Source organism: Aspergillus glaucus (assembly GCF_001890805.1).
Source record: "Aspergillus glaucus CBS 516.65 unplaced genomic scaffold ASPGLscaffold_13, whole genome shotgun sequence".
NCBI classification, from domain to species: domain Eukaryota; kingdom Fungi; phylum Ascomycota; class Eurotiomycetes; order Eurotiales; family Aspergillaceae; genus Aspergillus; species Aspergillus glaucus.
The window spans coordinates 457,606-485,518 of NW_019170465.1; the positions used below are offsets into that span (position 1 = coordinate 457,606).

A 27,913-nucleotide genomic window follows, 5' to 3' on the forward strand; every position below is an offset into this window, starting at 1 on the left:
TCCCTGGATTCTAAGGATTGCGTATGGTGTGGAGAGCATTCCTGGCCTGTGTTTCGGAGTACCAGACCGAAACCTCAAAGAATACATGGGTAGGATTGGAGACGATCGACAGTAATGGATGGAAGATGAATCTAAGGCAAAATGTTGCCATTCTACTTACAGGAAAGATAGACATAAAAGCATCATCCTATACTGTATACTGTCACACTGCAAAATATAAAATGCCACTCGATTGCACCAGATACACATTCTAGTGCATTGATCGTGATAATAAATATCGATTAACATGAACATATCTATTGTTCCACTAAATTACAGTGATGTTGAAGATGTCATAGATCGCTTCCCCAGATTTTCTTCCCCGGACTGTATGATGCTCCACGCCGCTTGTCTGTTTTGGGCATTGCTGCCTGCATGCCTCAGATCCCCTCATCTTTGACCATCTCCCACAACACCCCACTGTCATCATTCCAGACAACAGGACTACTACGGACTAGCCTCGAAATTTCTCTTGTCGACGTGCTTATAAGCTAATGTATATTTACCAGGATAACCTGTTAATCTCAGTCACCTATCAAATCTCATCGGCATTTCCCCGAACCCTATCCTTCCTCGTCTATCGGACGCAGAGCGAGCCTGACTGCAGAACCAAGCATATACGATGCCAGAGAGATCAATGCTCGAATCAACGTCTCGAATTGACAAGAAATACGCGGAACATTCCGCTCCGCTGTCGCGCTCTGACTAGCAAAGGCGCCTGAACTAGGATACTTCCCCGCAGCTTGTCACTTCCAAGATCCGGGGTTGGAAACTCTGTTTCGAGCTTTCGCTGGTATCAGCGCGGGGAATTAGACGACATGGCTGCAGCGGACATGTACCGGTGTTGGGTATGGCCTGTTATTACTAGGGGGTTTGAAGGATAATAATGGCTGAACTCTTCCCTTTTTTCTCTCTTCTTGAAGGTGGTCGGTCGTCTTATCCTTTTTCCCTTGTCCTACCAATTGCAATTCTGGCTAGAGGCACTCGCACTACCCGCTAAGTAGAAACAGAAAACATGGGCGACGTCAAGTCAAACCCCGACTCCAAAGCCAATGCCGCAGAGGCACCTACTATCGAACATGAAGAGTCTGCCCAGGAATCGAAATGGAAGACGGCAAAGCCTGCCGATGGCGATGTCGCCATGGCATTATTCAACAACCTAGCCGACCTCCATGAAGACGTTGATCCGGCTGAGATGAGAAAACTGATATGGAAGATCGATTTCATGATTCTGCCGTATCTTGCCGTTTGCTATGCGTTCTTCTATATTGACAAGGTAAATCTGGAATTGACTCAAGCAATTGATGTTTGCTAATTGTTTAGACAACCCTGAGTTATGCTGCTATCTTTGGCATTGTCGAGGATCTCAACCTACACGGTACACAGTACAGCTGGCTGAGCAGTATCTTCTACATTGGGTTCTTGATCTGGGCATTTCCTACAAACTTTCTCATGCAGCGCTTGCCTATCGGTATTTCTGGGTCCATACACTGCTCATAAGGATACCACTGACATACCCTCACTAGGAAAATACCTCGGTGTGAACATCTTCATGTGGTGCGTCAATCGTCGAATCCCACACAATATCAACTGACAAAAGCAGGGGTGTCTTCCTCATGATCCAAGCCGCATGTAACGATTTCAAAACCCTCGCCGTCCTTCGAGCTCTTGGAGGTGCCGCCGAAGCTTGCGCAGATCCGGGTTTCATGCTCATCACGAGTATGTGGTATACGCGACGGGAACAACCAGTGCGAATGGGTTTATGGTATACTGCCAATGGACTTGGAATTGCGCTTGGTGGCTTGCTTGGTTACGGCATTGGAAATATCAAGGGTGCTCTTCCTTCATGGAAGTACGAATTTATCGTGATGTACGTGGTCCTGAATATTTCCACAAAAGGCATACTAACAAGTGCAGTGGTTCTCTCTGCTCAGCATGGGGAATAGTCATGTTTATCTTCCTTCCGGATTCGCCTGTCACTGCGCCGGGACTCGACCAGAGACAACGTCGGATGGCCGTTGAGCGATTAAAGGAGAATCAGACAGGTATCGAGAATAAGCATCTCAAGCCCCGTCAAGTGCTCGAAGCATTCCTGGACTACAAACTGTACATCTTCTTTCTCTTGGGTATAGTCTGTATGTGACTGTCACTATCCCTCTCGATGAACAATAATCATTTTAACCAATCCAACTAGCCAATATCCCAAACGGCGGAATCTCCAACTTCGGAACGATTATCATCCAAGGTTTTGGTTTTTCAACCCTAGTCACCACACTGATGCAGGTATATCGTCCAACTCACTCCAACGATACACCCATAATAACCCTCCCTAGATCCCCTACGGTGTCCTAATCGCCATCTCCATCCTCGTATGCGTCTACCTCAACGACCGCTTCGAAAACAGACGCTGCGTCTTCATCCTCATATTCCTCCTCCCCAACATCGCTGGTTCCTTCGGTCTGCGCTTCGTGTCGGCAGATCAAATGGTTGGCCGTTTGATCTGTTACTACTTGACAGGGCCGTATAACGCAGCTTTCGTTATGATTCTGAGTATGCAGGTTGCGAACACGGCAGGCCACACAAAAAAGGTCGTCACCAACGCAGTCCTCTTCCTTGGTTATTGCACAGGCAATCTCGCAGGTCCATTCTTCTACAAAGATGCCCAGAAGTGCGTTCCCTCTTCCCATCCTTATGGCCCAAAGCACCTACACTTACAATTTAAACAGACCTCTATACGAACTAGGCATCTGGTCCATGATCGTCTCCCACCTAATCGAAGTCGTCCTCATCATATCTCTCGGGTTCCTCCTGCGCTGGGAGAATCAGAGACGGGACCGGATTCAATCTCAGATGGAGGGCGGTTTGGAGGGGAGGGATTTGGATGCTACTGCGTTTTTGGATTTGACGGATCGCGAGAATTTGAAGTATGTTCCTCTTTATTCCTGTTGATCGTTTGAATGAATATATGTGCTAACGGATTTAGTTTTCGGTATATATATTGACGGATTAGTTTGGTTGTCTGTATGTATTGTCTTCTCTATGGGCGGTTATGCTTTGCGTTTCATGGTAGAATAGTTTTAGATTTTTCGGAGATTCATGAACAGAAGTCATTCTAGTATATTCATAGAACATGAGAGAAGACACACGCAGTATTATACAACCACAGAACCCAAATCGCACACCAACCACAATCACCGTCTCTGCCGTCTCTGACCCGTAAGAGCCGACTTCTTCTTGAGATAGTTGGACACGATGTTCTCCACGCTTCTCATATCGTGTCTGGGTTGTCTGTAGCAAAGCAATTAGCACCAACAATCCCAACCCATCATCAATAAAAACCAAAACATACCTCATATAATACAACCTCGCTCTTCTCTTCCTCTTCTCCGACCTCTGCACAATCTCCACACTCTGCACATCAGGACTAAACACCTTCACCCACATCTCAACACCCACCCTCGTCAACTCATTCCGCAACAAAAACGCAGTATCCACCCCGCGCAGCCGGATACTCAAACACACGCCCGAAAACGGGTCTCCGTTCTTGAACGTCACGCGCAGGATGTCGCCCGGTTTCACGCTGCGAGGGTTCCGGCGGTAGTCGAAGAGGGCTTTGCGTTCGCCTGTTGGGTCGAGGGTTGAGAGTTGGGATTGGGTTACAGCGTTGATGGGTTCTTTGCAGATGTTGCGGGTGCTGGCGGGTGGGGGGTAGATTTTGAGTTTCTTGGGGGCTGTTCGAGGTCAATTGTCAGAGTATTCAATTGCCTAAGAGTATGGGCTGGCAATGGATGTACCTTGGTCAGGACGCAGTCGAGTCGGTAATTGCGACATGAACGACTTGGGCAGTTTGTTCGGAAGAGGTGCTGCGTCTGACTTCGGGGTGTAGGCTGTGGAGATAGTTCGACGGCACAGTATCGATTCGGGGGTTTTCAGCAGCGGCCGTAAGCAGCCCAGCTGCCGCATGATGGGTGATATGCTCGCCATGGCTTGTTCTGTCTGGCGATGGACTGCGAATTGAGTGAGGGCCGAAGGGAAATATCTTGAGGCGGAGTATTATCCGCTCCGGCAGAATTATTGCCGCCAAGCCTTGAGTTTCCTGTTCGGGTCAGCCTCTCATCGTCTAGGAACTTTTTCCTTTTCGCTGTACCAAAAACGATTTGACAAATTCACACCCACGGTCTTCTGTCTTTGCCTGTGCGGCGTCAATTCGAGGCAAGCGCTGAGTGCTCTACTTACGGGGCGCAGAAGAAAAAGTTACAGCCCCGCGCTATCCAACATGGCCCAACGAGCCGTTGGCAGGCTCTTCCGCGGCCAGAGTTCCGGTTCTCTGCGCCCATCAGTTGGTTCTTTTACACAAAGGCGCAATTACTCGCGAGATGGTATGCTCCCCTAAATCTCTACACCGTTGCCTCAATGCTGAAGACCGATAATGGGTGAAAAGCAATCCCGACCTTCCCCCCATCATCCTCCCCCGAACTCGACCAAGCCCTCAATCGCTTCCGCGAAGAACTCTTCGTCCCCTTCGGCCTAAACGAACAACAGCGCAGACTGATGTTCCGCCACAAATACGCAGACATCTTGGACGAAGAACCCGTGACCGTGAACATCGGCAAAGACGATGAACCCTTCCTCCTCCGACCCATGGACCCCATGATGAGGCCTGCAAATAAAGAAGCTATCGACACAATCGCGCTCATGAAGACGCCCAAGGATTTCCAGAATCTTGTCCCCTTCCTCACGGGTCTCCGCATGTCCCACCGGCACATCAAGTACGGCCGCTGGGAGTGGGTGATACGCCGGGCGAACCAGGCGGATGCGCTGGGAGTGATTCTGGAGTGTGCGAAGCAGGCTGATAAGACTGGGCTTTATCTGAAGAGGAATGCGCTTGTTCAGCGGTTGTTCTTTGAGTTGCACCGCAGGGCTCAGCGTGAGGAGTTCCAGGACCCTGCTCTCTCCAAGGCGCTGCGTCTGGCTACCCAGGCCATCACTCTTATGGAGTCCCCCGAACACACCCAGATGGATCCCGAGGAGGACCCCAAGCGGAAACCCTTTATGGTGGGTGTCCTGCTCGAACTCCACGCCGCTCGCGCTCTGAACCTGCTCGAAGGAAAGGACGAAGGTAACTCCGTGCGGTCATATGCTCTGCGGCTGCTCGGCACCTGGTCCAATGGCAACTTTAAGAATCCCGCCAAGACATGGCCCGAGGTCGATTTGAGATTGCAGGAGATTGTCCCTATTTACAACGGTTTGAAGCTCGCGTTGCAGGTGCTGGAGACTGCAGGAGACAAGTCGCTGTACAATGATCTGAAGGGCCGTATGAACGAGCTGAACATGGTAATTGCAAGGAGTAAGCAGATGGCGCCGGAGAATGTTAAGCAAAGGCTCGAGCAGCAGCCGACGACGGGGTATGAGCAGGCTGTGCTTTTACATCAGGATTAGATTCGATGTTTCTTTTCTTTCTTTGTTTAGATTGTGTTCTCACTATGTATATTACCAGCCAAAATAAGCTTACGTGTATTTGAGATATGTCTTCGGAAATGGATGCCATTTTGATTCAGTTGCTTCGGTATAAATAGCGGGGCAGTCGTGGTGTTTGCCAGGAAGCAGTACATGAAGACTAATTGGAAAAACAGAATATGCTCAAATGTTGCTATATTCAACAGATCATGACAGAATACATGTTAACTAGGAGACTAACTCCAGTGTGTTGTCTGGACGGAATCGTCCCTGAGCAGGAAGGGTGGTCTTCCCAGAGACGACAGCGGGGCCAGCGGCCGTAATCTGTGAGATTAATTAGTAACACGAAAATATTGAGAAAAAGACACAAGATGGCTTGGCTTACCTGTCCCTCAACGACCCTGTCCTGCTTATCGTCAGCAGCGCTAGTCAAGAGAATCTCTGCACTGCTCAACGGGCTTCCGAAATGACTAGCTCCTTCAAAGCGTCTGTAGTCGAAGACGTTGGTCTGGGCGACTGCACCAGCAACACCAGGACCGGTCAAAGCGTACACGACACGAGCACCGGTGAAGATCCTAAGATCAGTCAACTGCTCAGAGGCCAGAAGGACGTCCTTGTCTGCGTCACAGCGGTGCGAGATGCATATCAAGCGCAACTTGTCGAAAGAAAGTTCCGAGGTAGGACCCATGTTGCCAACCTGGTTGAGAAGACCGTGAGAGGGCATATTTCCGGCATCTAGCTTCCGGGCTTCGAACCAGTGAGTGATTGAGGAAATGAGGCCCGTGTGCGGCTTCATGACCTTGCTGTGGTAGTCTGACATGGTGCGGGAAGAGGCGACGATGACGGTAGGGGACACTCCAACGGTAGCCAGGGCAAAGTCAACGCTTTCACCTGCAACGGAATTGAGCGCGACAGATGCGTTGGCGTAGAGTGCCCTCAGAACTTGGCACAGCGGGTAAGACCGAGAAAGGGAGTCGATGGACAGGACCAAGTCATTGGAGTCGAACCGTTGAGCACGGGGCAGCGTAGAGTTAAGCGCACCAATAGCCGCAACCAAGTTCTATCTCAAGTCAGTCTTTTGAACATAAAGGGAACGTAAGAGCGCACTAACCTCTGGCTTAAAGTCAATGAACTTGCCCTCAGACGACGAAGACGGCCAAACAGTAGTCACACCGGGGGACGGTGACTTAGGGTCGTAGGTGGGAACCTCAAGTCCAGCCAGGTCCCTCTTCTCATCAACCAATTCGTGCCAGACAGTGACCGACAGGGCGCCTTTAACATCCGCGGGGACCTCGTTCCAATCCATATGGCGGCTTCCAAGCTTGGCAACCCAGACCACTTGAGAGAGCTGCTTGTTGCCCTTGGCTACAGTAGACAGGTCAAGGGCACCAGCCTCAGCGATCAACGTCTCGGCCTGCACCTTCTGCAGATGCGTTGACAGAATTTCAGGCTCGAGGTTGTGAGGCACAATGACGACTCTGAAGCCATAGAAAGCACCGGCTATATCATGACTTGTTAGTGCCAGAACAAAACGTAGGGCAACTGTCCGAGTACGAACCGAAGATAGAAGCCAGAAGCTCAACGGAGTCAGTCAAACAAACAGCAACCGTTTTCGCTTGCGCAGCCTGAAGGTAGTGACCGATGACGTTGATTTCTTGGGTGATTTGGTCCAACGAGTGTTCAATTGCCTTCCTTCCGAGCACCGTATAGATCTTGCTCTGCTTTCCGGAAAGCGAGCCATCTTCGTTCACCACACCACGCACGGCAGTCTTCCAGATGTCCCGCAGATCACCCTTTCGTCCAGCGCTCCATTTCGGTGTTCCGGGGTCCCTAACATTAAGACCGGACCTTAACGGAAAGCCGTATGGTGTCTCTAAGCTCCGGAATGGCGCGGATTCTCCCGGTTGTCGCACAAAAGTTTCAGTAGATTGACGAGCGAGAAGAAATGGATGGATATCTGGGTCTTTCGAGGCAATGAACGAGAAAATAAGGAAAGCAACAATGCCGCCTGCAATCACAGTCGAGTAGATATTCCAGTCAGCTAGCACATCGGCTATTAGAGCGTCCAGCTTCGCTAGCAGCGGCGTTTCCGAACCCATTCTGCACGTGGTCGATTGTTACCAATAGCCAGTATACATGTACAAGCGGAGCGTAAGAATCAAATGAATATCTTTCCAAACAGATAATAATTCATAAGATGACACCTAGGAGGGGCAGTTGCCTGTATATAAACCCCGAGGTGGAGAGCTCCAAGGCGGCTGAGGTCATCCGCCCCAGCGCTTACATTCACCGCCCGAGGACCGGCAAAATCTGGCGGCAATGGCGTCTGTTGCAGTGAGTGACGGCGTGCGCATCACCAAAACAAGCACCTCCCACACGACCTTTAATACTAACTGCCCACTTGTTGCCGCGAGCTGACTCTTTCCTCTTTGAGTACAGCTAGCTATGGTCCTTGTCGACTTCAGGTAGGTTATCAATACATTCATATCATCACACGTAAATGTAGCTACGTGTGTGCGAAACAAGGACAAAATTTCCACAGGTAAGTTCAGCGCAAGTTTCTTAATAGGTAAGTGCTCGTTCTCTTCACCCTCCTATACAATGCGATCTCCGTGACTTACCACCTAGCTGGTGCAGTTGTTATTTTGCTTTCTCTTTTTTTGTTCCCTATCATTTTTGTAAATCAATGGACTCGCAATCTCTTCCCTCGACCCCTCGACCAGGATCGACTCCTATTCCTACGCCGGACGAATCTCGCACTCCAGGCAAATGGCGCCATCCCCATCTCAATGAAATTGTGCGGCGTCAGAATGCGGCTACGTTTGGCGACCATAACGTGAGAAGGCTTGTTTGGAATGGAGCAGCTTTGGCTGCGACCTGGTTTTTTGGGGGTACTTTCAAGTCATAGTGAGTGGTGATCGCATGGGACCAATCTCTCGCTGAGGTCGTTGTGCTAACCGATGATTCAATAGTGCATCTGGTCTGCGCATTTTCAGCGACAATCCCACTTACCCAGATCTCTCGTTGCTGGGCTTGCAGCTCTTTTTCGTTTTGAACATCTTCGTTGCATTATACCCCGTCTTCCGACCGAAGGATGATCTCGTCGATATTCCTCTGACTCCCACACAACGCTCGCTCTTGGGGCTGGACCCTTCCGCTTCGCATCATGCGTCACCGGGAACTACCTACGTTACTCCACCGAGATACCGCGTTTCTGCATCGCGCACAGCGAGTCCAGCAGGCAGAAGTGCGTCATCATTGTCGGCGAGCGCGAGCTTTTCGGGACAAGGAGCTTCATCGGGGCCAACATTCTCGCCTTCAACGAGCCCATTGCTCTACAAGGCAGTGTCGAATGGTGGCAGGGAGAACACACGGAGGCCAAGCTTCAGTTCCTCGACGGGGCTTGGTTCATCGGGATTTGGCGCCTCCGGATTTAGTGCCTCTGGATTCGGTGCTTCTGGGTTTGGTGCCTCCGGGTTTGATTCCTCGCTCGGGTCATCCTCTCCTTTCGGTCGGAGCTCTCTGAGAGAGTCTCACTTTGGACCTCCCGCAACTCCGTCGCCCATTGGAGGCAAGCGCGTGAATATCGGATTGAGCAACAAATGGTTGTACGAGAGGAGTAGGCGGCTGTCAACTAGCAACGGGGCGCTTTGAGTGGTTACTTTGCTTTGGGAGTGTTCTTCGTTATACTGCACGCGGGGCGGGGTCAGGCGTAAATTGTGTGTTCTGTATTCTTTTTTTCAGAGAAACCATTATTCCATCTTTCGGATCAGCGACTAGAAATCAATTGAGTTAAGCATCTTTAATTACAATGAAAAAAGTACGTTAATTTCCCCGTGTTACTATGGGGAAGTACATATACTCCGCAACGCAGGCAAGCCGGAGCGGTCATTAGTTCCCGCCAACGACGGCCGGAAACGACAGACGTACTTGTACTTGCATACACATCCCCAAAGCCACTCTTCCGGCATCAAGGCATCCCAGGTGCATCATCTTTAATTAAAGGATTCATACTAGGGACACCAGCTTGGAATCTTCCTTTGAATGCGGTCAAGCGTGATCAACGGTTGGGGATAGCATCACAATGGGAGCGTCGGAGTCCAAGCTTGTGTTTAAGCAAGGAATCTTTCGCCTTTCTGAAGAAAGAGACATTCCTGCTGATGATCCTTACTGGACCAGGGTTTGTGACTTCATCTATCGCTCCATTCAACTTAGCTGTGACTGACTATTTGACCTCAAAGTTTTGGGAATTGCCAGAATCGACCGAAGATGTCTTCAGCTTGTTCACCCCCGCAGACATTCGACGAACGCGCGACAATGCACTATCGAACTTCGAGACCCTACTATTGTCTATAACCTCTCGCCTCACCGTCCTAAAGAACCACCCTTCGTTTCCGGACCCAGAACTCGCTCCTCCTAAAGACGCACTCAACTGTATCCGCATCCTGACCCGAGTCCTTCCCTTTGCTTACGAGGCCGAACATCTGGAGGATTGGGAGGAGAAGTTCTTCTGGTCACGTCGCAAGAAGAAGACTAGACGGGCGCAAATTTCATCAGAGGTCCTTTTCGATGAAGCGCAAGCTGAAGAGCAGCGGGACCAGGCGTCGCCGCGAACTGACGACTATGAGGACGTGAAGCCCTTGGCAGAGGAGATCATTGATACTGTTCTGGATCTTCTGTTCTATACAGACTTTACCATCCCTCGAATCTCGACGGCGACTAGCAAGGTTTCCCATTCCATCTGGCAGAGTGGTGTTGGTTGCAACACGTCAATGGGGTCGAATAAGGAGATGGAGAACAACCGCTGTGAGATCCTTCGGCTGTTACTTACATTGACCTCAAAGGCGATGTACATCTCATCAAGTAAGTGCTGCGTCTCATGTTTTTCTCTGAACCAGCTGACGTTTCCCAAGCCGTGCTTCCGGTACAAGGAGTGAAGGCTGTTACGTATATCACGACATGCCACGATAAGCAGACGGTCTTGACGCTGCTATGCTCGCTATTGAATACAGTATGTATACGAATGTTAGTATCTTGAAGATCGACGCTCACCCGATACAGGCGGTCAAATACAACCCTGCTTCCTGGAGAGTCCCATATGATCACGTCGTGTGGAAAGATCCCAAACAGATTCTAGTTATCTATTGCTTGCAGTTTTTGCTCGTTCTTCTTCTGTATCCGATCCCTGAAGACGGCCGCGGCGCTCCCCCTAAGAACTACTACCGCCACTACTTTGGGCGGTTACACAGGCCCCAAGATTTCCAATTTCTTGTTGACGGAATGACCAGAATTCTAAACCAGCCAGTAAGCTACGCCAACAAATCTACGAGATACATTACTAATGGTTCAAATCACAGATGCAAGCGACCAACTCTTATCTTCCCGGTAGCCAACGCTCTGTGAAATGGGCACCGGAAATGCTAATGCTCTTCTGGGAGGCTTTGCAGTGCAACAAGCGATTCCGGTCATTTATGATTGATTCGAATCGCGCTCACGACTTTGTTATCCTCTGCCTCTTCTATGCAATTGAATACAAAGCCGATCCATCCAAACAAGGAGTGGTCCGTATGTGCATCTTCATTCTGCAGACAATGAGTGTTGAGCCCAATTTTGGGAGAAGTCTAAATAAGAAGTTCGAGGCTCAAGATACCCTGCCTCAAAGCATTCATATTCCTAACTTCAGAGGCTCTTATGCGGATTACCTGATTATGGTTCGTTCATCTTTGTACAGTTCAAAGATTGCTGCTGACGTTGATAGTCTATTCATACCCTAATCACCACGAGCAAAGGGATGCTAAACGCGGTTTATCCCGCTCTTCTGGCCATCACCAACAACATAGCTCCATATGTGGAACATTTGTCACCGGGAGCATGCTCCAAGATCTTGCAGCTCTTCTCGTCAATGTCGACACCTAGCTTCCTATTAGCCAATGAAACGAACCACAACCTTCTCGCGTCGATTCTTGAATGCATCAACTCTATTCTTGAACATCAATTCTCCAGTATGTTCCAAGTGGCAGTGCTTTTTAATGTCAAACATATCGCTAATCAAGTACAGATAACCCATATCTCGTGTACGCCATCCTGAAATACCGTAAGCGTTTCGAAGCTGTTCGTACATTCACACTTGAGAGTGGGCAGCAAGAAATCGAACGCCAAAATGAGAGGAGAAAAGCGAAGAATAGCTTCGACTCGCTCGGCAGCATTACTCCTTCACAGTCATCAGAAGACCTCCATGCTTCTGATGCACGGTCGTCTCTAAGCCGTATACCCGAAGAAAATGGTCCTTTTGCCATTGGTGAGGATGATTCTGATGATGAACGAGATGACGAGAACACTGCGCCACCATCTACTCAGACTTCTCGGAGACCCTCCGTGTCATCAATGATGGACGAGAGCGTGCCGCTTCAGCTTCGCGGAATGTCTGAAAAGGCACGGGGGAAGATGCCAGCTGGACACCCAACCTTCTCCCGGCAAAATAGCATGACAAGCCAAAGCAGCATGTCCGGTAGCTTAGCGGTATCTCCCAACGGTTTCACACCAACCGCTGCCTGGGTAAGCAAAATCCTTTAATCGATTTTCTTTCTCTTTTATTAACGATAGCGCGTCTAGCTTGAATCATGGTTGCCGGAGCTTCCTCTCCATACCGTCCTTACTATTATCTCTGCCATTACTCCTCATGTCCCCGAGTCCGCGTTCCAAACGGTTTCAAACCCAGAGGCCCGTACTCTGATCTCCAACATCTCATCTTTCGAGGGGGATCCCGCAATCCGGACGATTATTTCGGAGCCTTCGCCCATCCGTGTTCATTCCTTTGAGTGGTCCCCGCTTTCGATGGGATGGTATGAATCTCTGCTTTGGGGATTCATTTTCTCCAGTGAGATGGTGGTTGGTACCGCGTCCGGTGCTACACCCGGCACTGTCGGTGTCTGGAATGGAACAGGCATTCGGCTGTTCAAGGTCCAAGAGGCTGCCGCTCAGGGGCCCACGTTGCTTGCACCCAAGGGCGCAGTTGATGCTGTAGGAAGCAATCTAGTCCAGCGCATTGGAAATTTGAGTCTCCGACGCACCAGCACGCAGGAATCCCAGAACAATTCCAGACCAGCAAGCATCCGGGAGGTCTAATATACGACAGCTGAATGTCCACAATTTTACTGGTAATATGGGAATTGGCTATGTCTTTCAAAAGTGCGGTATTTTCAATGATTCCTGTTTCGCTATGATACCTGGCTGGCGTTGTCGCAACGCGATCGGGCGGCTTTTATTCAACAGGGCTATGATTTTAATCAATACGTATTTATTGTGGTTGCGCTTTTCGAGGAGAACGGACGTCGGGGAGGTCCGATTAGGCGGATGTTTAATCGTAGATACAATTGGCTACTAGTATGCGTCCAGTTACCACTGTTATATGTACATAGTTTTATTTCTTCAACCTCTTTTTAACCCCTTGTTGTTACCTTTCCATATATATGGCGGCGCCCCACGTGACTTGGTACCTGGATCGCCAAATACGAAGTAAATAAAACGTAGCAACAACAACTGCTCGGGGGTTGATTTGGTACCGAGGCATCCAATTCTTTTGAATGGCCATATATTTGAAACTACTTACTCCGGAATTGAACTGGATCACCGTCACGATGAGGCTATTCCTTTTCATCGCGGGTGCTTTTGTATCCGCCGCTGCCGGCATCTCGCCGGAATTCCAGAACGTGCTTCAAAATACGCATAAAAGCAACGAATATGGATATCCCACGGACTTTACGAGGGGGATAATGCCCGTGAGTCCAGTGTTTTTGTTCGTGTTCGTTTTATGGGAAGCAGAACTGACGAATAGGGAACAAGATCCCGGTTCATTCGCACAAGTGAGTCCAGATCCCTGGTTATAGTTGGAGAAGGGCAAAGTCGCTGATGGTTTGACAGTGATTATTGGAGAGATATTCCATTTTATACTGGTCTTTCAAAGGGGTGTATGTCTACCGAAGCGGATGTCTGGCTTTACAATGGCACTCTTTTTGTGAGTTTGACGTATCTGGCTTCTTTTATAGAATTGTCTGTGCTGAACTTTGTATAGGTTGGTCATGACGAGTCCTCTTTGACGGGCACGCGCACTTTGGAGTCACTCTACATCAATCCGATACTGGATGTCCTCAGACGTCAGAATCCCGAGAGTCGGTTCGTGTCTGAGCCTACAAAGCAGTAAGTCCGCGCTGTCCAAGATCAGGGTTGTGAATGGTCTGGTCTAACTGAAATAGCGGCGTCTTCGACACTGTCAGAGATCAGACCCTTTACTTCTTCATTGACGTGAAGACTGCCGGCCCCGAGACATTCGACGCCGTCATCTCGGCACTGGAACCACTCCGTGAGAAGGGCTATCTCACATTCTTGAAGGACAACAGGACCATGAACTACGGACCCGTCACCGTCATCGGTACAGGCAACACGCCCCTCAAAAAGGTGGCCTCTACCGCAGACCGAGACTACTTCTATGACGCACCGTTGGACGCTTTAAACGACCCGGAGTACAAGGGAATCACGTCTCAAATTTCTCCCATTGCATCTACCAGCTTCAAGGACGCTGTCGGGGTCGTCACTTCTGACACGGATCCTATCCTGAACGACGAGCAGACGAAGGCGATTCGTTCGCAGATTACTGTTGCGAAGGAGAGGGGAATTGGGGCTAGGTATTGGGAGACGCCCTATTTTCCGATTAGAACGAGGAACCTTGTTTGGCGGACGTTGCTCCGGGAGGGTGTTACGTTGTTGAATGCTGATGATTTGTATTCTGTTGCTGAGTTCTTCTGAGGTTAGATGCTGCTTATACTACTATTATTATACCAGGTATAATTTTTCATCGTGGTTCTTTCAAAGGGTTCGGACTGGATTGAGGGCCATTAATGAGAGGTTTAAATCCGATTATTCACTGCCGTTTGGCACGAATTATGTCTCGTAAACATGTAAATATGACTTCTTTTGCTGTATCCTGTATTATATACCCTTAGTATAGTCTTAGAATAACGTTAAATAGAAAGTGGAATCCAGGGTCAAGGCACGTGATGCACCGCAAAGGACGCCGTCAGGAGGAAGTCAACGCAATTGAAATCCCCTAATTCTCTATGAACACAAGCACCATTGGCATCTCGCCTGGCTGCCCTAATGTCCACAGCCGATGCTGATCTGGGGGAGCTCTTGGCTCAGGTGCTCCCCGCCGGAATCAAAATCACTGTCCGACATGTCTCGTCCACTCCGACCCCATGCTCCGCGCTCTTTGCAGCACCCCCCGGCGAAGAACCAGAGACCACTTTCTGCGCGAGCCATTTCCTGTCCGTCTCTATCAATAAGGATGATCAGAATGATAGTAACGGCAAAGGGTCTGAGATCATCGTGTTCGGAATGGAAGTGCTGGTCTACAGTACCGCGCACTTGACGACCATCTTTGTCTCCAAAGCTGACTCTACGGGCCACTTAAATCTACTCCAGACTGCGTCCAAGGTTTCGCTACTGCGATTGATTTCGAATACGTTCCTGTCCTTCCTCCTGCGTACCCATCAACGACCGGGCGTCCGACTCGTGCTATCCCTGTTCGCGCGCGCGCAAAACCAATACCTCTTCCCCGGAAGCATCCACAACCCAGGAAAACACGTCCTCGACGATCGCGGATTGATAAAATGGTGGTGTCGCGTGGCGGATCCGATTCTACGAGAGTATGAGCCGGAGTCTGGCGGTCATGAGAAAGGGCTTCTGGACCGAACAATGGAATCCGCAAAGTGCTCAGCTACGGCGTTCCTGATCGTCCCGGGTTGCGACAAGTTCGAAACACGAGGGTTCTTCCCGCCCGCGGCTAAAAAAGATGACAAGGAGCGTCCGCGATGGGTCAGCAGTTATCCTGTCCGTCAATTATGCGACAACCCCGAAGCTCCTCCGCGTTGCTTGATTCCCCGATTGCCGGACGATCCGAAGACACGGTTCTTGATGGACTTGGACGATGAGTTGCCTGAATTGAAGGAGCCTGAAGAACAGAGCAAGAGATCCCCGGGTCAATGGCGGAGTATTCGGTCGTTGGATCAGTTCTGGGAGATGATGTCTTTTCGACAGGAGTGTTCGGCTGGGCGATTGGTTGGATTCTTGTGGCTTGTGGTTAATCCGCCGGGGCTGGAGAATTCGGTGCAGATGACGAGCTCTAGGGTGGTGACTGGAGGCGCTGGAAAAGAGGCTACTGATTCTACGGCTTCCCAAAGCGCACCAACCGAGGAAGAATCGAAGATGACTTCACCGTCGAAGGATGTTCTGAACGATACCAAGACTCAGGCACCATCGCCGCAGCTACAAGAGACCCAGAAACAAACTACTGAACAACCACCATTCCACTGGCCAGAAGGCGGACGAGGAGACGCAGTTCTCAGCGAGGCTGATTACAAGGCCGCTGTTGACTTCCTTCTTACTCAAGACTTTGACAACGAAGAGCTTTCCATTGCCAGCACCAAGGAATGGACCGAGGAGCTCGCATCCATTACGGACCAGCTTTGGGTGGGCAAGCATGTCGAGGGCAGGAACACTAGCACCGGACAGCCTGCATCGCAAACCTCTCAGACAACCAATCTCATGAACAGTGGTCTGGTCCGGAAGCGGAAGAAGGAAGACCAAGGCCAAGACACAGCGAAAGCCGGTGATGGTGCTGCGGCTACTTCGGAGCCTGCCCAGTCCTTGTCGGGTGTCAATGTGCTTGGTACGAACTTGATTCGGAAGAAGAAGAAGACGTAGAGTATGTACGAGTAGCAGGTGGGAAACAAATATTTGCATGGGACGGGGATTCGGAGTTCTCTTGGGAAGCTATTAAAGCTGGGCGTTATGTTAAGTACCAATTATTATGTAGTATCTAATCATGTATACTAGTTTTCATTCTCAGTTGTTCAATTAATGTCAAATAATGCAACCATTGTTATTGCTGAGGCTGTGTGAGGCTCCGCGGGTCACCGCAAATACCCCGTAGCGTCGAAGCTGTTACCCACCGACAACCATCCGTTACAGCAGAAAAAGGTCCCTGCGCACCGAATCCACGCTGGATCCGCTGTTTCTGAGCGGTTCAGCTGGTTCAGCTTCTCTTCTTTCCTTCCTCTTGTTTCAGCCGCGCCAGTCGAAACGTCGCGATTTGCGCTCGACTCTTAACCGTCTCTTTGCCTGGCATATAATGTCCTCATCGGCCGCGTTGGCCTAGGACTTTCAACTGTTTGATCTCCGTCGCAATCGCCCATGCTGAAGCCTACGTCACAATCGAAGTCCTCCGATGTCGATGGAGGGTTCCCGTGGTTGGACGCCATGGGTTGGGGGTGTTTGATCTGGTATACCACGGTGCAGTTGGTTTGTGTTGTTGGATACTACCAAATGTCTGCCCTGTTATTCCAGGGAAATGACAACTTGCTAATTGGTATTCGTCTATAGATGGAAGTATTTCTTGCAACGACCTCCAAAGTCCAGCTCGACCACTCCCGTCTCCCACGCTCCCCATGTGACCGCCATCCGACCCATCAAAGGATTAGAACCACATCTTTATGAGTGTCTAGCGTCAACTTTCTACCAGGATTACCCTCACGATAAACTGTCTATACACTTCTGCATCTCGTCCCGAACGGATCCCGGCTATCCTACGGTGCAAAGAGTTCTGAACGATTTCCCCGATGCCAACGCACGCCTTTTTATCGAAGACGAAGATCCCCTCCTACATCCGCAGAATGGCGATGCGCCGTACGCTTTGGGTCCCAACCCGAAAATTCGGAATATGAGTCGGCCATACCGCGAAGCAAAGGGCGATATCATCTGGATTGTCGATTGTAATGTTTGGGTGGGACCTGGTGTCTGTGAACGGATGGTGGATAGACTCTGTGGCACTGGGAACACGCCTGGTAGGAAATACAAGTTCGTGCACCATCTCCCGGTTGCGGTGGATGTTACGGGTGAAGGCAGTTTCAGGGAGGAAAGGAAGGCACTTCTTGACGGGGCCTACGACGGCAACGCTGCCAACCGTGATGCAGTGGTGGCTGCTCTTCCACACAAGGACTTGGATGCTGCTGGGGCCATGGCAATGGGAGGTGGTCGTCTTGAGGAGTTGTTCCTGTCCTCTGCGCATGCGAAAATGTACACGGCGATCAACACGGTACTGATTGCGCCGTGCATCGTGGGCAAGTCCAACATGTTCCGTCGCTCCCATCTGGATTACTTGACTGCGCTATCGCCTACAAACCCGCACTCGCGTCTTCCCGGCATTGACTACTTTTCAGAAAATATCTGCGAGGATCATCTGATTGGGGACTTGTTGTGGAAAAATCGGGTTCGGGAGGAGGAGATGGGCGAGCGTTGGGGCAAACATGCCATGGTCTTTGGGGACCTCGCGTTCCAGCCGGTGGCCAACATGAGCGTTCAAGCCTATCTGGCACGACGAGTCCGATGGCAGCGTGTCCGCAAGTTCACCGTTCTTCTCGCCACGTGGGTCGAGCCTGGTACGGAGTCGATTCTGTGTTCCCTGTATGGAGCATGGGGTGTCACGACTTCGCTAGCTCAACATTTGCAGAATAAGGGGATCGAATGGGCACCCTTGTTGTCTACTTGGGTCGCATTCTTTGCATTCTTCATGTTGAGCATGGCGGCCTGGATCTTCGTGGATTGGACGTTGTACATCAAACTGCACTCCGCGAAAACCGTCGAACTTGATGAGAACACGCCATCATTTGCTCAGCCACCAAGCCGCAAAGGCTCGACTACCAGACGCCCCTTTTTGACCTGGTTTGCTGCGTGGTGTGGACGGGAGCTTCTGGCATTGCCGATTTGGTTCTGGGCGTTCTTTGGGGGTGTCACGGTGACATGGCGGGAACGAAGATTCCGAGTGGGATTTGATGCTAAAGTGCGCGAGATTGAGTCTGGATCGAAGGCTCCATTGGAGGGCTCGTACTCGAGCGGTAGTCGGGGTTCTTCCAAAGCTCGACGGGATTAGTTCAGCAAAATTCATGCAAATAAACCATTGGTATTTTTCATCAGATCATAGACCATAGACCATTCATAGATCATACAAATTATTTCTTCTCATCCTCCGCAGCCCCAGACCCCGAGCTCTCCCCAACACCACTCTCCAACTCACCTCCCTTATCCGAACTCAACAACCACTCCGCAACAGCCCTCCCCTGCGACATCGGCCCCTTTCCTTCGCCTTCACCTTCACCTTCCCCACCAGCACTAGCTTCCACCTCCGCCTCTCCAGACTCATTCTCATTCTCCTCTTCATCCTCCTTCACCTCACCAGTCGACCACGCCGTCCGCTCAGCAAGGAAAACAGCATCAAGACCAGCATCGTTCTTCACGGAGATATCAGCACCAGCTTCCACGAGTGCCTTGACGCAGTCCAAATGCGTGTTCAAGGCAGCCCAGTGGAGGGGTGTGTTCCCGGAGTGATTGCGGTGGTTGATCAGTTTTTGCAAGTGCTCTGGTTGTGTTTTCAAAGCTTCCAGCAAGTAGCTCAGAATCTCTGTTCTTCGTTAGTACACTTCACTTCCACAAAGCTTTACCATCCTTGATACGATGGAAGGAAGCAGGAGCAGGTGACATACCAATATTCCCATTCGCAGCCGGAAAATGCAACAAACAGCTCCCTGACCCGCCCTCAGCTTCCGGCTCTGCGTCCACGGCTGCGGACAGCACGACAGCCTCGGGGCATGCGTGCTGGGTGCTTAGTGCTGCGAGGTCCTCTTTGAGCGCGGCGAGGTCGCCCGCGCGGGCGTCGTAGATGAGGTCATCGATTGCCTCGAAGGAGAGGGTGAGGGTCATTTTGTTTCTTTTGGTATTTCCTCAAAATGGATATGTTCGATTGTAGAATGGGGTTGGTTGTCTGGACAGGGTTAGTGATTCGTTCACACTTCACAGAAGCACAGAAATAAAATGATGGAGGAAATTTGCGATTTGTTAAAGCTCCTAATGCTGGAGTTCAAAACCATATACTATACATGATTGCTTGTATCTTGTTTTGGCAAAGCATCCAGAGGGGCAGTACGAGTGGAAAAAAAAAAAAAAAAAAAAAAGAAGCTACAGTTTGAAGGCACAACGCCAACGAACCAAAAGATTTGCAAGTAGGAGAGAAACGAGACCAAAACAATTCTTACCTGCTTTAGACAAACTTCTCAGTGCTGTCTCCTGCGCAGCTCTCTCTGGTGTTGCGATGATTGTTGGTCCAGGAAAAACTTCGATGTTGGGTCATGTGATATCAAAGTGGGGATCGCCATCGAGGTCCGTATAGAGCTCTACGGGTACAATTGGGATGACTACGATACAGCTGGACAATGCCTGTTGATAATATACATTCATTGAAGGAAAAGCGCATGCTCTAATATGATATGCAACAGCCCAGAACAAATTAAACAAAACGCCGCCAAGGTATCACTCCGTATGCGAAAAACAATACAAAACCAACCCATACTAATCCCGCAACCAAGCCCGCCGCTTCTCTTCCTTCTTTTCCCTCCGCTTATCCTTGAATGCCTTGAGCTCCTTCTTGCTCAGCTTCTTAGCACTCCGCTCCGCCCGGAGACTTCTCCCATCGTGGGTGTTCGCCGCCGCATCGACGTCAAAGAACGCGTTCATCTGCCGATGGGACTTATTCTCGTCATTGTAGTTCTCCGGCCGCAACGAGTCCGCCTGCCACCGGCCAGTAAACCGGTTGAACGCCCCCGTAGCCTCGTAGGAATATCCCGGCGCCATCCCGGGAACGCCACCCGCAGCCGCGGAAGCTTCTGGGTTCCGTTCCTGTTCGTACTGCTGCGCGTACGGGGCGGTCGGGTCATAGTCGCCGTGGATGGCGGGGTTATAGCCGCCTGCAACGGGTGGTTTGAGCTGCTCTTGCTCCTGTTCTTGTTCTTGGTCGCCAGCGGTGTCCGGTGCGGACGCGGGTGCGGCCTCGGGGACGCGGGGGTTCTCCCATTGCGAGGCGCCTGTGAAGTGATTGTAGAAGTAGTAGGCTTGTGCATTTGGATCCCAGACGGGTTCCCAGCCATCGTCATCCCCTGGAGGTGCCTCGCTGGGGAGAGGAGGGGGGACTTCGTTTGGCAATGGGGGAGCTGAAGCCTCTTCTTCTTTTGTTTCTCCATCCTCAGCCTCCCCTTCCTCTTCTGATTCTTCTTCTGCCACTTTCTCCTTTCCCTTTATTACATCGCCTGTGTCCGCTTGTTCTTCTTCCTTGTTATCTTCCTCTGCTGTCTCTGGCGCGATCTCTGTAGGTTCCTTGTCGTGTTGCGGAGATGCAGGAGCTGGGCTGCTGTCGCCCTGGTCGGTACGGTCAGGGTTTGGAGGGTGGTCGGTCATCTTGATTAGTCTTCTCTCTGAGCTGTGTGTATGATAATAATTCAGGATCAATGGGAGAGGGTGCGAGAGAAGGTCTACAATGTGGTGAATCGCAGAATCGCATTGCGGATGGGAATTCGAGTTACGTTGACACTAAACCACTTTAGGAATAGCGCATGTCGCATGTTTACTTACATTGAAACCGCAAAGAACAAGGCAAGAAAGAAAAGACGCAAAATAGTATCTCAGAAAAAGCCACTTCACTCCAGCATAACCTTCTGCTCAACCACAGCATCAATAGCCTCTTTCGCCCACTCCTGGCACCGTCTCAGCGGCTCCTTAGGATACAACCGTCTAGCCCCCTCAAACTGCTTCTTCGGAACGGGAATGCTCTGGCAAATAGCAATGAAGCGAGGATAATCGTCTTTGGAAACAGTTCCGATGCGTTTCTTCTCAGCGAACACGGGCAATTTCTCCGGTTCTTCGGTGGCTTTGGCTTCGTACACCATACCGTTTTGGATATCGCCTTGGACGTTGTAAACGTGCCCGGTTTGGGGGCCTGCTTCGTGGGTTTCGACGAAGAGGGCGTGGTGGTCCCGCGGGAGGCCGGTTTCGATGGTGAGGTAGACGGTGTAAGACATGATTGTGTTTGTGGTGGGTGTGGATGAGGGATTGGAGAGGTTGAGCGTTGATTTTTATAAGAACCAGGGAAACATCAAAGACAACTGTCGAATCACGTGCATGGGATGTGGTCTAAGTCTTTATTGACAGAGCTTGCATTCAATGTCAGCAACTAGCCTCTGTTACTCGTCTTGCTTGGTGATGAGATCAATGCTTTGGGGATTTCACTATACCCTGTAGTGGAGATCTTTCCTTAACAACAATATGAACTACGCCCAGCTACTGAGTACACTGGATCACCTTTCCATTTGACAAATAAGGAAGTAGTAAACGGTCTTCCGACATGTATTCATGATTTCAAATTAAGTTTTTACATGTCGACATTACCTGCGTCCCGAGAAGGTTGTGGAAGGAAAACAGCGTCAGTAAGGCTAGTTAGAAACACGCTTCTTCGGGCCCAACAGACTAAGTCCAGTTGATGCTGTGATACGACTGGATGGCACGAGTCTCATCAATCCTTCAATAACAGAGACGAGAGGTGCGAGGTCTGGAATATTCACATGTTCAACAAGCCTTCGTTTTAGTTCTGATAATTGAGTATCTATGAGAATTAGCCATAACGTTCTCTTGCATTGCATTGTTTGTAACTCACTTCTCTTCCTGTCAAGCCCATGTCCAACACTGTATTGTGCTTTCCAGTCTTCTGGCATATTATTCGTTCCCACTAACCCTATCATCTGCGCCACCAAGGCATTGTTATCACCCTTATATGTAAAGGGGCTTGCCCCAAAAACGAACGAGTATATCTATAAATATCAGTATAGCATTCAAAGTAGAGGCGGGGGGTCACTTACCACACATCCAGCACGCCACAGGTCAACTCTATAGTCAAATGACCCCGTGAAGATAGTCTCAGGGGCTGGCAACAGCCCAGGTTTGGCTGCTTTTCCATTCTTTTCCCATTGAAAAAAGCTCCTACCAAAGTCGATTATTCGAAGATCTTCGTGATCCTCCTCTACCCAGCTATCCCATACTATCGCCTTTACCAGATGCGTTGGTAGCCCTTCATCCAGTGCTCTACCATCCGAGCGTACTAGTGGCTCGACCTCTGGGACTCCGACGAATTTGAAAATACGTTCTCTTATCGTTGACAATGATTTACCGCTGAATACAACAGTCCATCCACTTATGTCTATCATCATGTCAGCTAAAGCAAAGAGTTGGAGAGAACAGGGTATTACCTCCATGCGCCATCCCGGCACTATGAATAAACTCGACGCACTCGAGGAGCTGTCTTGACATTCGCATGATGGTACCGGGCTCAAGCTTATCTCCAGGATCCGTGTATTCCGGGTGATCCGCACAGGCGGAGTAATCCATGAGCACCCATTCGACAGGCGGCCCGAGCAGCTCAAATACCAGACATTGGTGGTCCCCATTAGGGCCGTTGTGAGAAAAGATGTCAAGGAACTGGATGACGTATTTGGAGGACAAGAATCCCTTGCATCTCCCCTCCAATAACTGCAAATGATGCAGTTCTCGGGATCTCGATGAATCGTCTGCGTTTGCAGTCACGATCTCAAGTGAAACCCAGTAGCCATTGCTGTAATGCGTTAGTGGTGATAACATGAACAGCGCGGGGCCATCGCCTACCTTTTGTCGTACGCCAACCAGGTTGTCGAGTACTTTCCCCATCCTAGTTTATGATGTACCTGGTAACGGCCATCTTTGAAGCTATCACCGAGGGTGACTGGATGGTAACCGCCTGGCTTATACCCTAACAATGGCTCCTGGGTATAAAACAGGTGGTTTGGCTGATAGATGAAGGTCTCCCTCATTGTCAAGGCCAAGTAGAGCTTTCGAACAAATCTTTTGGTGGAAAAGGATTGCGAGAAGGGAAGTTGCTATCCCTTCTTTCCCTTTCTGGTCACGTGTGCATTCAGTCCAGCATTCGCCATGCTATTGAAATATTAACAAATTGGTTTTTCTCTTGTCTTGTCTAAAACATCGAGATAGGTCCGATGTCTATACAATTCGTTGAATTATCTATATACCTTCTTGCTTCTTCTACAACGGATATCTCCATACATACAAACCAGACTAACTTTATTCAATCAGGAAAATGAAACCAATTGAAAAGAGCAAATAATAAACCAACATCTCACGCTCCTCCACTCCAGAGGCAAAGACTAGAAAGGCCAAAAAACCGACACTGAAACAGGTCTATACACATTCCACACAAACGCTCGAAAAATTAGAAACGAATACGACATTGCCCTTATCCCAATCTTCTTAGCGAAACTGGAAGATGTTCTCATCAGGTGTGATTGCCTGGTGCACAACCTCCTGCGGCTCCTTTCGTCCGGCAATCTGCACCGCACATGCTGTTTCGATTGAGTCCACCATAATCGTCTCATCGGAGAGGGTTGGCGAAAGAGGCGAGATAGTCGAGACAGGGGACATGGGCGGGGAGAAGGCAGTCGTGGAAGATGTCGGAGAGGACGGGCTGAAGGGACCAGAGTAGAACTTGGGAGAGAACTCGAGGTTGAGTCGGAAGCTGGAGCGCTGGCTGGCGCGGATGGCATTGAAGATGTCGATGAGAGAGCGACGGTGACTTAGGCGGGTGGAGAGGTAGGAGAGGTGGTGGGGGTCTTGTTCCTTTCTGTATTCCAACGGCTCGGGTGCTGATACCGGCTCTGGTTGCTGTTCAGGCTCGTGTACCTGGATTTGCACTTGCTCCTGCTCTTGCTCCTGTTGTTGATGCTGCGGCTCTTGGTATTCTTGGCTTTCTTGTGGCTCCTTTTTTTTTGCTAATGTTTCCTCGCTCGGGGCTTCTGTCTTTGATGTCTCCTGCTCCGGTGATGTAGTCACAGCAGTTCCAATCCTGTCAGTTAACTCCTCCGCCTCATGTTCCTCCTTAATCGCTTCCTTGATGCAATTTCTATATCCAGGAATCATATCCAAGCAAGCAGACGTCCTTGTCGTCGTCCTCGGATTTTTTCTAGGCGTCGTCACAGCCGGTTGTGGTGGTGGTGCCGTCGCAGCCAAATCCTTCTCAATCTTCCTCATCTCCACAAGAACAGCCTCCTCGTCAGGCTCAGGCATGAGGATCGTCCGATCATCGCTGAGGAACGACGCCGCATCTGAGAACCCAGTATTCAATTGGTCCTTTTCGTCCCATTCCAGTGTAGGCTCCGAATTTGAGTATTCGACGATGCGGATGGAGGGTGGTGCTGTCTCCTGCGGGGAGGGCTTTCTGGCGATTCGATGGGGCTTCTGGGGGAGGCCGGAGGAGTCGATATATGTTGGTTGCTTCTGGGGATCATGGTGTAATGGGTCGCTTCGTATGGTAGAGGAGTCATTGGTTGGTTTTCGGGGTTGGGCGCAGGGGAGGAAGAGGCTTGTTAGCCAGCCCATTTTCGGTTAAGTATAGCTATAGTAACGAGTATATGCACAGCAAGTAAAATGAGAGAAGAAAAGAGAAAGTTTGCTTTCGTCAGAAACAGAAGAACAAAACAAACAACTGAAAATGGGAGAAGATAAATTGCCTTTATATGTCAATGCATCACTGTCCGAGACAGGGCCAACCGTCGGACTGGAAACGAGGCAATAAATGCAATATCCAATATTTATGGTATAGTTCCAGTTAGGTTACAGAATAATGCAGCTGTACCTGCATGTGGCAATTCCTATGCATTGAGAAGCCTACACCACTCGACAATTCATAGCATTATGACGTTGGATATTCTATTTCGCACTTCTATCCTCAACACATCAACATCATAAATAATTCAATCTTGATACTCGTAACAATCACAAACAAACATAGCATCAACCTCAGACATCCAGACATCATCAGTCCTCGTAACCTTGGCCACCCGGACGTGCATGCATACGATACAGATTATACCTGCAAGGAACACGAACCAGCCACGGAACAGGTGTCTGAAGAAGCTCTTGATACTAGCTGTGCTGGCTGTGTCTCAATCTGAGATCATGAATGCAGGTACCAAAGCGGTATCATGGTGGTTGGTGAAGTTTTATGGTGCTGTAAGGAGATCTGGGGAGTGGTTGTAAAGGTATGAAATTAGGGCTGGATAGCAAATAGCAGACACCAACCACTCAGGAGCAGTGGCTGGGAGTATATCCCTTTAACCAGTACGGATAAGTACGGATAGAGCTTCAAGGTTTTATTTTTTATCCCTAGATACATCGTACGGCTGAGTTCGAGAAGCTACTGTCTTGGGTGAGATAAGATGGATTTATCTGTGGCTTACTACCTCAACAGGCACGACTAAACACATAAATGATACAAATCATAACATTGTCGAATACTCCGAGAGAAACGTTCATTTTGAGAGTATTTTCCTACCACGATTTCGAAACTTGCTATTCAATATACAAGCAAGGGATACGATATATATATCCCTAGGAAGCATGTGTGGTCGCGTTCGGAGAAAAGGACTGGCGAATCTTTACACCGTACTTGAAATGTTGCTATCGACTGACAAGACTGCTATCTAGTACAGAGTACTCTGTAGACAGTAGTAGTAGTAGTAGTAGTAGTAGTAGTAGTTTCTATTTTACGTCGGAAAAGTGGCACGTGCGCTGGTCACGTGCCCACCGAGATCCCGGAGCGGAATATACGACGGGCGAAGCGGACTCGCCTATCTAGTAGCTAAGCTAATTTTATCATACATACTGGCAAAGGCTCTCCCATAGGAGCCCGCCTATGATTATTGGGGCCGCGTTCAGCGGCGCACACATTCTGTGGAGGAAGGGGGAGGCGAAAAAAGGAAGGAGGGGGGTTAGGAGGAAAGTCATGAAGAGTTTTGAAGTGGAGTTGGTTAGTACGCGGGGCATATCATGCGGTAAAAGTGAGACCTCTGCAACCATTCATGGAAGTTTCTTGTTCCTGACTTAGAGCGCAGGACCTCATCTACCTGCTGGTTTCCCCATGGATGTGGGGATGCCTTGTGGCCTTTCCGGCAGAAGTAGAAGTGGTGGGGGGGGTTTTTGGCTCCCACATAAGCATTCTATCTTCGTATCTTCATGTCTAAAACGCTCATGGTACTGGGCAAAGTCTCCATGGCCAGACTGGGCAGCAAGGAGTCGGCCGAGGGTGGCTCTGGGGAGAGATAGTTCATGGGGTCATTTATTCAGGCCTATTGAGAGGTCCTGATATTGCTGTGGTGCGTTCTCAGCCCAAAAAGATTGAAATCATCACCAGAATTCTTCCTTCAATGTCCAGTGAGCCCAGGCGTATCTTGCAGGAGGGGAGTTGGTCTGTGGAGTGGACCTTGCTCCTCTTTTTGCTTGAAAATCTGCCTGCTCGTTCCCTTCGATACCAGTATGTCCAGGAATCCAGTGGACGTGAACTTGCCTGGGTGGGATAGCCGGGCACCGGGAAGACCGGTTGGGCCAGGCATCCATGGCTTCTTGAACAGCCTGGATGGTCTGTTGGCTAGAGCCTCTAGGAAGGCCCTGCAGCTGTCGTGCCACCTCCTGGTTGTCAAGAAGGAGGTATAGGTTCTGTGTATATGGGGCCTGGACACTATTGATGGCTGCCTTCAGTCCTTCATGTGCTGCGGTGGCCTCTGCATCAAAGACTTCATGATGTGGCAGGGAGAGATGGCCACAGGCGGATTCCTGCTTCCACACTCCCCAGTATCCATACCATCCGGCGCCAGCCGCAGTGTCTGAGTTGCCCAAGCGACTGCCATCAGTAAAGAGGAACATGGAGAGTGGAGGGCATGTATCAGCCCACTGTTGAAAGGTCACATCTGCCCTGTCTCGGGTGGAACAAATATTTTGGATTGTTTTGGGGTCCTCCGCCTGCCAGGGGGGATATAACAGAGGGCCAGTCTGTTCTACCCCCTCCAGCCATGGCAGGTGATTGTGGGTTAGGCGTGTGTTTGCAGGAAAAGATCGCGCTCGGAATATGCGCCTGCAAACTGGGTGGCGATTGTCTAAACTGAAGGCACGCAATCTGGCCGCAGTGCGCTTCTGGTCAAGGATGATCTCCATCAGGGGAATGGCAGTTTCTCGATGGAGAGCTGGAATGGGGGTGGTCCGGTATACTGGGAGAGTACCTCGGAGAGCATCTCTGAGTACCCGGTCAAGGTGAGAGAGGGAGGAATCGACTTGATTTGATACAGAGCCCTGGTTCCTGGGCCTGGGCCTGTTTCAACCCGGCCACCAGGCCTCAGCCCCATAGCAAAGGACTGAGATGACACAGGTGATTGTAGCCTGCTGCAGTAGGTGTGCCCTAGTCCCTCTGACTGTATTGGCTAGTGATCTGATACCAGCAGCTGTCTGTCTGGCCTTTGCAGCTAGGGTCCTGCAGTGTTTGCTAAAGCTCAATCTCCGGTCAAACCAGATGCCTAGCCAGCGCGTTGTACCGCCAGGAGGGGGAGGTGTGACTGTGTGTGAGCCTTGAGTGGTGTGAATAGAGCATGTGGGGTTGGAATGGTTGGTTCCA

The 27,913-nt window shown here is 50.0% G+C and overlaps 14 protein-coding genes across 14 annotated transcripts; 6 read left to right on the forward strand and 8 right to left on the reverse strand.

The window, feature by feature from the left end:
- The first annotated feature begins 908 nt into the window (after positions 1-908).
- Positions 909-3,423, forward strand: ASPGLDRAFT_460772 (putative MFS allantoate transporter). The gene is made up of 9 exons (XM_022546376.1): positions 909-1,315; positions 1,363-1,510; positions 1,566-1,596; positions 1,643-1,909; positions 1,957-2,174; positions 2,234-2,322; positions 2,373-2,707; positions 2,766-2,963; positions 3,023-3,423. Exons 1-9 carry the CDS (start codon positions 1,055-1,057, stop codon positions 3,039-3,041), a joined length of 1,566 nt encoding a protein of 521 aa, XP_022399821.1. The 5' UTR covers positions 909-1,054; the 3' UTR covers positions 3,042-3,423.
- ASPGLDRAFT_460808 (mitochondrial 54S ribosomal protein bL19m) lies at positions 3,114-4,469 on the reverse strand. The gene is made up of 4 exons (XM_022546377.1): positions 4,187-4,469; positions 3,834-4,135; positions 3,389-3,770; positions 3,114-3,327 (listed from the first exon to the last, which is right to left on the reverse strand). The coding sequence occupies exons 2-4, from the start codon at positions 4,021-4,023 to the stop codon at positions 3,231-3,233; spliced, it is 669 nt and encodes a 222-aa protein (XP_022399822.1). The 5' UTR covers positions 4,024-4,135; positions 4,187-4,469; the 3' UTR covers positions 3,114-3,230.
- On the forward strand, positions 4,316-5,478 carry ASPGLDRAFT_173632 (uncharacterized protein; the record flags this gene model as incomplete). The annotated part of the gene is made up of 2 exons (XM_022542798.1): positions 4,316-4,418; positions 4,481-5,478. 2 exons carry the CDS (start codon positions 4,316-4,318, stop codon positions 5,476-5,478), a joined length of 1,101 nt encoding a protein of 366 aa, XP_022399823.1.
- A 246-nt stretch (positions 5,479-5,724) lies between these two features.
- Positions 5,725-7,595, reverse strand: ASPGLDRAFT_129089 (uncharacterized protein; the record flags this gene model as incomplete). Its single annotated transcript, XM_022540856.1, has 4 exons — positions 5,725-5,820; positions 5,882-6,556; positions 6,608-6,996; positions 7,055-7,595. 4 exons carry the CDS (start codon positions 7,593-7,595, stop codon positions 5,725-5,727), a joined length of 1,701 nt encoding a protein of 566 aa, XP_022399824.1.
- Positions 7,596-8,182: 587 nt separating this feature from the next.
- Positions 8,183-9,150, forward strand: ASPGLDRAFT_36584 (uncharacterized protein; the record flags this gene model as incomplete). Its single annotated transcript, XM_022544708.1, has 2 exons — positions 8,183-8,403; positions 8,469-9,150. The coding sequence occupies 2 exons, from the start codon at positions 8,183-8,185 to the stop codon at positions 9,148-9,150; spliced, it is 903 nt and encodes a 300-aa protein (XP_022399825.1).
- Positions 9,151-9,580: 430 nt separating this feature from the next.
- On the forward strand, positions 9,581-12,621 carry ASPGLDRAFT_128541 (Hid1 family protein; the record flags this gene model as incomplete). Its single annotated transcript, XM_022540810.1, has 8 exons — positions 9,581-9,676; positions 9,738-10,359; positions 10,410-10,507; positions 10,558-10,800; positions 10,854-11,207; positions 11,255-11,498; positions 11,555-12,051; positions 12,109-12,621. The coding sequence occupies 8 exons, from the start codon at positions 9,581-9,583 to the stop codon at positions 12,619-12,621; spliced, it is 2,667 nt and encodes an 888-aa protein (XP_022399826.1).
- Positions 12,622-13,133: 512 nt separating this feature from the next.
- Positions 13,134-16,254, forward strand: ASPGLDRAFT_67392 (H3 histone acetyltransferase RTT109; the record flags this gene model as incomplete). The annotated part of the gene is made up of 6 exons (XM_022549130.1): positions 13,134-13,274; positions 13,339-13,358; positions 13,417-13,510; positions 13,568-13,692; positions 13,749-14,134; positions 14,660-16,254. 6 exons carry the CDS (start codon positions 13,134-13,136, stop codon positions 16,252-16,254), a joined length of 2,361 nt encoding a protein of 786 aa, XP_022399827.1.
- Positions 16,255-16,503: 249 nt separating this feature from the next.
- On the forward strand, positions 16,504-18,579 carry ASPGLDRAFT_48498 (putative ceramide glucosyltransferase). Its single transcript, XM_022546908.1, has 2 exons — positions 16,504-16,877; positions 16,933-18,579. Exons 1-2 carry the CDS (start codon positions 16,744-16,746, stop codon positions 18,476-18,478), a joined length of 1,680 nt encoding a protein of 559 aa, XP_022399828.1. The 5' UTR covers positions 16,504-16,743; the 3' UTR covers positions 18,479-18,579.
- Positions 18,580-18,607: 28 nt separating this feature from the next.
- ASPGLDRAFT_151789 (ankyrin repeat domain-containing protein) lies at positions 18,608-19,693 on the reverse strand (the record flags this gene model as incomplete). The annotated part of the gene is made up of 3 exons (XM_022542289.1): positions 19,638-19,693; positions 19,089-19,366; positions 18,608-19,006 (listed from the first exon to the last, which is right to left on the reverse strand). Coding segments are annotated over exons 2-3 (615 nt in total), but the record flags the coding sequence as incomplete, so codon positions are not given.
- A 39-nt stretch (positions 19,694-19,732) lies between these two features.
- On the reverse strand, positions 19,733-20,904 carry ASPGLDRAFT_48499 (WW domain-containing protein). The gene has a single exon (XM_022546909.1). It carries the CDS (start codon positions 20,830-20,832, stop codon positions 19,951-19,953), a length of 882 nt encoding a protein of 293 aa, XP_022399830.1. The 5' UTR covers positions 20,833-20,904; the 3' UTR covers positions 19,733-19,950.
- An 11-nt stretch (positions 20,905-20,915) lies between these two features.
- On the reverse strand, positions 20,916-21,645 carry ASPGLDRAFT_48501 (uncharacterized protein). Its single transcript, XM_022546910.1, has one exon. It carries the CDS (start codon positions 21,450-21,452, stop codon positions 21,072-21,074), a length of 381 nt encoding a protein of 126 aa, XP_022399831.1. The 5' UTR covers positions 21,453-21,645; the 3' UTR covers positions 20,916-21,071.
- A 112-nt stretch (positions 21,646-21,757) lies between these two features.
- On the reverse strand, positions 21,758-23,270 carry ASPGLDRAFT_151795 (uncharacterized protein; the record flags this gene model as incomplete). Its single annotated transcript, XM_022542290.1, has 5 exons — positions 21,758-22,033; positions 22,085-22,238; positions 22,287-22,624; positions 22,674-23,035; positions 23,086-23,270. The coding sequence occupies 5 exons, from the start codon at positions 23,268-23,270 to the stop codon at positions 21,864-21,866; spliced, it is 1,209 nt and encodes a 402-aa protein (XP_022399832.1). The 3' UTR covers positions 21,758-21,863.
- Positions 23,271-23,450: 180 nt separating this feature from the next.
- On the reverse strand, positions 23,451-24,509 carry ASPGLDRAFT_48503 (uncharacterized protein). Its single transcript, XM_022546911.1, has one exon. The coding sequence runs from the start codon at positions 24,499-24,501 to the stop codon at positions 23,725-23,727; it is 777 nt and encodes a 258-aa protein (XP_022399833.1). The 5' UTR covers positions 24,502-24,509; the 3' UTR covers positions 23,451-23,724.
- Positions 24,510-27,148: 2,639 nt separating this feature from the next.
- ASPGLDRAFT_48513 (uncharacterized protein) lies at positions 27,149-27,876 on the reverse strand. Its single transcript, XM_022546912.1, has 2 exons — positions 27,744-27,876; positions 27,149-27,689 (listed from the first exon to the last, which is right to left on the reverse strand). The coding sequence occupies exon 2, from the start codon at positions 27,645-27,647 to the stop codon at positions 27,459-27,461; it is 189 nt and encodes a 62-aa protein (XP_022399834.1). The 5' UTR covers positions 27,648-27,689; positions 27,744-27,876; the 3' UTR covers positions 27,149-27,458.
- Between the last annotated feature and the right edge of the window lie 37 nt (positions 27,877-27,913).